At 38.8% G+C, this 6521-nt stretch overlaps 1 protein-coding gene across 2 annotated transcripts in view; it reads right to left on the reverse strand.

The window, feature by feature from the left end:
• Positions 1–4281: 4281 nt before the first annotated feature.
• Positions 4282–6521, reverse strand: part of slc2a2 (solute carrier family 2 member 2) — an 11618-nt gene continuing 9378 nt past the window's right edge. For both annotated transcript variants that reach the window (XM_060887867.1, XM_060887869.1), the window contains exons 10-11: positions 5273–5476; positions 4282–5015 (exon numbers count right to left, since the gene is read on the reverse strand). In XM_060887867.1, the coding sequence (XP_060743850.1) occupies positions 4818–5015; positions 5273–5476 (402 nt within the window). In that variant the 3' untranslated portion in view covers positions 4282–4817. The remainder of the gene's footprint in view (positions 5016–5272; positions 5477–6521) is intronic.

Genomic DNA, 6521 nt, shown 5'->3' on the forward strand with positions numbered 1-6521 from the left:
TTTCTCTCAGTTCAGTCTTCTGCGCAGTCGCAGTACAGAGCAGGAGTCACGTGACTTTGTTCGAGTGACGCGAGCACGCGCTCCTGTGAGAGAAAAAACACCATGAAACAATGATATTTTCCATATTGTGAACTTATTTTATTTGCACTTAAATTTCAGTTCATGTTCTAATGCAGTTTCAGACAATATAATGATGTGTGTCTTTAATCATTTCTGTGCATGGCTGCATATTTGTAATGCCGAAATACACAATAATATGTTTTACATTTTAAAAGGTCAATTAAATAAATCATGGTCGTTTTCTAAAGTATGTTTTCATGGGTGTTAATCGCTTCATTTTTGTTGGAAGAAAAAACAACTATCACACTGTGATAAGGGCTGAAGTTGAACGCAGCGAAGACGCATTGGATGAGAAACCGAACTGTGTATTGGTCCAGTAAACTGCAATTACAAGAACTGCACAGATGCAGATGTCATATCATAGCGCAGGGCCGGCCCTGGCCAATTTGCTGCCCTAGGCAAGATTCCACCTGGTGCCCCTGGAATCACAGACAATTGTGTTCCGATCATTTTGTTCATAAACTTACACAGAAACAAACTGCACAGCTTTGTCCTGTTTTTCTTTATTTTGAAAACACACAAACTATATAAAAAACTATATTACGGAGATATTTATATATATATAAATAATATATATATATAATATATATATATATATATTTATATTTTATTAATATATATATATATATATATTAATAAAAATAATAATTTGGGCGGGGGAGGCACGGTGGCTTAGTGGTTAGCACGTTCGCCTCACACCTCCAGGGTCGGGGTTCGATTCCCGCTTCCACCTTGTGTGTGTGGAGTTTGCATGTTCTCCCCGTGCCTCGGGGGTTTCCTCCGGGTACTCCGGTTTCCTCCCCCGGTCCAAAGACATGCATGGTAGGTTGATTGGCATCTCTGGAAAATTGTCCCTAGTGTGTGATTGTGAGAGTGTGTGTGTGTGTGTGTGTGTGTGTGTGTGTGTGTGTGCCCTGTGATGGGTTGGCACTCCATCCAGGGTGAATCCTGCCTTGATGCCCGATGACGCCTGAGATAGGCACAGGCTCCCCGTGACCCGAGGTAGTTCGGATAAGCGGTAGAAGATGAATGAATGAATGAATGAATAGTGGTGGGTGGCGCCCTTAGCATTTGCCTGTTCTGCCTATGCTCAGGACCGGCCCTGTCATAGCGATCCATCAATAAAAGCACACACACCTTGTACTCTCTGATGTTCGCTCTACTCGGCGTCCCTGCGGATTGAAAAACGCGCTGAATCCACGCAGACTCGGTTCAGGGGAGGAGCCGAAACATGACGCAGCGTTTTTAAAGGGGACTGAAGCGATCAAAAAATAATGAATCAAATAATTTTGATTAATTAAAGCCCCCCTAAAAAGGGCCTAGTGACGCCCTAGTGATTTAAATAAAGGTAGAACATTATAATATGTTATGAAGGCTTCCGGAAAAAATATTGTAGTACATGCAGCAATGTGTCGATTCTTTGATTCGGCTCAAAATATCTCTTGAACTTTTGGAACCGATTCACCAAACTGAAGAGTCGTTTTTGTGAGTGAACACGAAAGATCTTTTTAAAGGTTTTCTTTCTTTTTTCCTTTTCTCCTGACAGTAACTCAGTACTTTTTTGTTCATTCTATTGAAAAAGTCAATAATCGATTGATGAAGGAGTTTCTATAAAATAGTAATGTTAGAGTAGTTTCAACAGTTTTTGTATGTGAGATTTTTTTATTAAACAGTACAAAACATCAGAGCATTATATCAATATACATGTGAAACACAAAAAAAGAAAAAGTACATAAACACAAATAAGTTGCCATGGTAATAATACAACAACAATGCAATATATGTTACGTAAACCTTAAGAGGACAAAAAGGATAAATAAAGAGAAACAGTTTTCGTAGCTTTGGGATCAATAGAGCATTGGATAGTTTCAATGTACCTGTCAACATCATCTCTGAACAGAGAAAAGAGGTTTAGAGCCAGTACATCTTTGTTTATGTGTGTGAAATTTAGCCAGTAGGAAACACAAATTAATTATGTAATATTTCCCTATATTCTCTTTAGAATAATCAAACAATCCAAAGAAAACATCTTTAAAACAAAAAGAAAAGTCACTTATAAAATATGACTGGATAAACATCAACATATCAGACCAAAATGTCTCTGTGTGGGTACATTGCCAAAACTAGTGAATGAAATCTTCCTCAGCAGAGCGACAGAAAGAACAGTTTACTTCAATATCTGACTTATATTTCTTAAGAAAGGCTTTGGTCGGGTAACATTTGTAAATTAATTTAAATGTTATTTCTTTTACTTTATCAGTAAGCAGATACTTATGTGACAAGGACCACACGTTCTCCCACGGTAAATTCTCTACAATAATAATCCAATATGGTTTAATATAAAGAATTGTCATTAATTCTCTCTGAAAGAGAGCTCTGATTTTACAATTATTTTTATGTTTCTCTACAGAAAAGCACACATTTCCACTTATTGTGTTAGTTAGGTTCAAAGAGTGAAAAAAACACACCAGAAGGAATAGCATTGCAAACAATAGAGTATTCACTAGTAGTTACAGGAGTTTTATATTTCTGTAAAAAATCTGAATAGTTATATAGTTATAGTCTGTCCTGTGAATTAAAAAGCCGTCCAACTAACAGAAGGCCATTTTTGAACCAGTTATCAAAGAAAAGAGATTTATTTTTGTAGAGAATATCCTTATTGTTCCATAAGTAATATCTGTGTGGAGAGAAGTTGTGTTTGTATATCAGGGACCAAGCCAAGAGCATCTGCTTATGAAAGTTAGAAAGTTTGACAGGGATCTTTGTAATATTAAAGTTACAGAGTAGGAGGAAATTCAGGCCACCAACTTTAGAGAAAATATACTTAGGGATAATATTCCAAAGTGAGGAGGGATTATCAAGGATAGGTAGTATTTGCACTTTGCAGACGGTCCCTTGGAAACTCCAATCTGTGAATATGTGACCAACTTTACTTAAGACGCCGAGGCGCTTTTTTCCTTCTCGATAGGTGAGTAACGTTGGTTTTGTTTTGTTACACAGAACTAATATATGTCTTTGTCCTTTACATGATTATGCTTGTGTGTCATTTTTGCTTGTTTGTTTATCTACAATTGTATTGTTCTTCACTTCAGCTATGATAAAGACACATTTCTTTCCTTTAGTCGCCTGGGTTACGTATGTATGTGTGGGCGGAGCTATCAATACAGGGGTGGGACCCATTTGTGTTAGGGGCGTGTTTTTTTTGGTGATTTTATAGGTCAACATTGGCTTTCAAACAATGTACACGCCACCTTTAAGAAGGGGGATGTAATTTATTGTATATGTTACACATATATGAGGTTATGAGGACATCTAGTGGTCATCTGATACAATGACATCCAGAGCCATGTGTGAATGTTTTGTTACTGATGTCAGAAGAATAAAGTTATGTGAAGGAGCAGCAGCTCGTGTTCGTTTGTCTGTCTAAAGAACAGAACACACACCAGCACAATAAGCCCAAGATCTGGTCTAACGTGACCACCACAGTGTAGCCCTCAAGAAAGCACTCATAGAAACAATCCTACCTTCATGGACAGGTGTGTATTTGAGGTCCCCTTCTCTCTTTATTTACCTGCTTACAAACATAAGTTCCAGCACTGACTGCAAATCCTGCAAAACACCTAAAAGACATAAACCCTGTGTGTTCTGGAGAAGTTCCTCTCGTGTGTTTTGGAGATTTTCTGACATCCACATCTTTGTTTTTGTCCTGAATCCTGGTTCAGTAAACTCTCATCTGTTCTTCTGCTTTACTCCTGCAGCCGTAAAATATTCACTGCCCTGCATCTACACGCTGCATCCGCAAAGCCAACAGCATTGTGGACGTACCCTCACACACACTCTTTACCCCACACTTCCCTCACACACACTCTTCACCCCTCGCACACATTCTTCACCCTCCTGCTGTCTGACAAAAGGTAGCATAGCATTCGGGCCTTATGACCAGACTGTGTAACAGTTTCTTTCCTCAAGCCATCAGACTCTTCAATAACTGAACTGAACTGCACCGAGCACCACACACACACACACACACACACACACACACACACACACACACACACACACAAAGCTATTTCACATTTGCATAGTGTCCTCATTGTTTAATCAGATGTGGATGACTTCCTGTACTCAGAGTTGGGGCGGGTCTAAGAAGTGGACAGTGGATGATGTCTAATGCTAACATTTTATTTATCATTAGCAGGGTTCTTTAAAAAAAGACATTTTCAATAAGCACAAAAATACTGTTACATTAATGAACAAAATCTTTTTAAACTTGTTATTGTCACTGTTTATGATGTGCTAAAAATCATGTTAACATCACTTGGGGAAAAAACATGGCAGTTCTGTACCTGTATATCTGTTAAAACAATCATATAATACAAGAAATATAAACTTGTTTTAACAGAAATACACATAATTGCCCAATATTACATATACCCTGATGTAAAAACGTGAAACTGTATTAACATTAAAATGAAAGTACATGATATTATTTTAGCAGTAAGTTCTCAAGGCAGTAACAGGCTCAGTTTGACTCCATAGCATTAGCATTCACATTAGCATTAGCATAATCAGCATGTATTTCTTGCCCTCTGGTTCTTTCACACCAGGAGAAACATAATTCTGACTGCATTTATCATCTTTTCCTCTGTGGTCCATTTAGGATGTTAGCATTGCCACCACTGTTAGCATTAATATGTTCAGGCCTCTGATGAGCCTTTGAGCTGCTGCAGTTCCGTCGCTGCCTCGGTTTGGGCTGCAGGGCTTTTCTTCTCAAACACAGCTGCGATTTCCTTAAAGGTCTTCCCTTTAGTCTCAGGAAGTCGTAACCACGTGAACACAGTAAAAACGAACAGCAGAACCACAAAGATGATGAAGACATACATATTAAGGAGTTGCTGCAAAAAAAAAAAAAGGATTCAGCTATTAATCTTTTCTTCACAGATATAATTTCCATGCTTCAAGCTTCCATCATTTGTTAGCTAACTTAGCTTTGGAGCAAAACTATAAATGCAAACTCTAAACATTTGTGAGTCCGCTGAAAGGAGGTGTGGCCTATGTGTCTGTCCAGTGAAGGAATGGGTGGGGCCACGAGACAGAACATGGTTTAGTAGTGTACACTTCAGACAGTACTGCGTGTGCTGAATCATGTTACCTCTATGTAAGGGAAAAACATGCCGACGATGAAGTTACTGGTCCAGTTGCAGCAGCCGGCGAGTGCGATGGCAGCAGGACGCGGCCCCTGACTGAACAGTTCGGCCACTATGAACCATGGGATGGGGCCTGGTCCGATTTCAAAGAAGCTCACGAACAGAAAAATGGCTGTCATGCTCAAGTAACTCATCCAGGAGTAGGTGTTCTGAAAAGACAATAAAGCAGTGAAAGAAGGGGTGAATATTTTGTGTAATGGTCTGAGACCATAAACCTAAAAATAACCAGTGTCCAGGCTGATAACCAGGAATAAAACAAACATTTACATAAAATAGTCAAATCACTGTTAGAACTCCACTATATTGTTCTTTAATATAAATTCAGGGTAAGAGGGAGGAACACATCAAGACTCGTGTCTGTTCTGCACCGAGGTGGTGGGATGAACTTCACCTAGAGGTCCAGACAGCTGAGTCTCTGACTGTCTTTAACCGATGGGTGAAGACCTTCATCTTCCTCAAACATTTTAACTAGCACTTTTCCCCCTGTTTGTTTTATGTATATGTTTAAAAATAAAAACCTGAACAGTTTTATGTTGATGGTATGTTAAGTCTGTAACCTAGTGATCCAGTGTAAATATTTTTAACACTATAGACTTAAAGCACTTTCGTATGTTGCTCTGGAGAAGAAAATCTGTCACATGCAGTAAATGTAAATTTAAATTCTAGTCACTGCATAAATCCTGTGTGCTTATTTAATATTAAATCAATATACGGTGCCATTTTTAATAAATATGGAAGCAAACTTCAAAAAGAGCTTTAGGATGTTGTGACTTTCAGAGTTTTTGGAGGGTGAAGTGAACAGTGACTTCATACAGGATGATGTTAGCGCATCGGGAATCAAACACAAGACGAGGATTATATACACACTGCAGTACCTAAACCTGACCACCAGAGGGCGCTTAATAAATAAATAAAAATGTTCTTGGTGAGTTGCTGTAGTGTGAGAGGAGTAAAATACACAGAGTCGTGCTGTTAGAGGAAAATAATCAACTTCAGGGTGTAACAGTGACTCCATCACTTATCTTTTTAAAGTCTATGCTCCACCCACAACCACAATAGACACGCCCCCGGGGGTCAAATGCAGAGAGTCAGTGCAGTAAACACACGATGCAATAAATAATGCAGATTTATATCCAACAATGTCTTACTACTAGACACATGAGCAGACACACAACTGTCTCACTGACTCAGAGG

The sequence above is a fragment of the Tachysurus vachellii genome, chromosome 15, assembly GCF_030014155.1.
Source record: "Tachysurus vachellii isolate PV-2020 chromosome 15, HZAU_Pvac_v1, whole genome shotgun sequence".
NCBI lineage: Eukaryota > Metazoa > Chordata > Actinopteri > Siluriformes > Bagridae > Tachysurus > Tachysurus vachellii.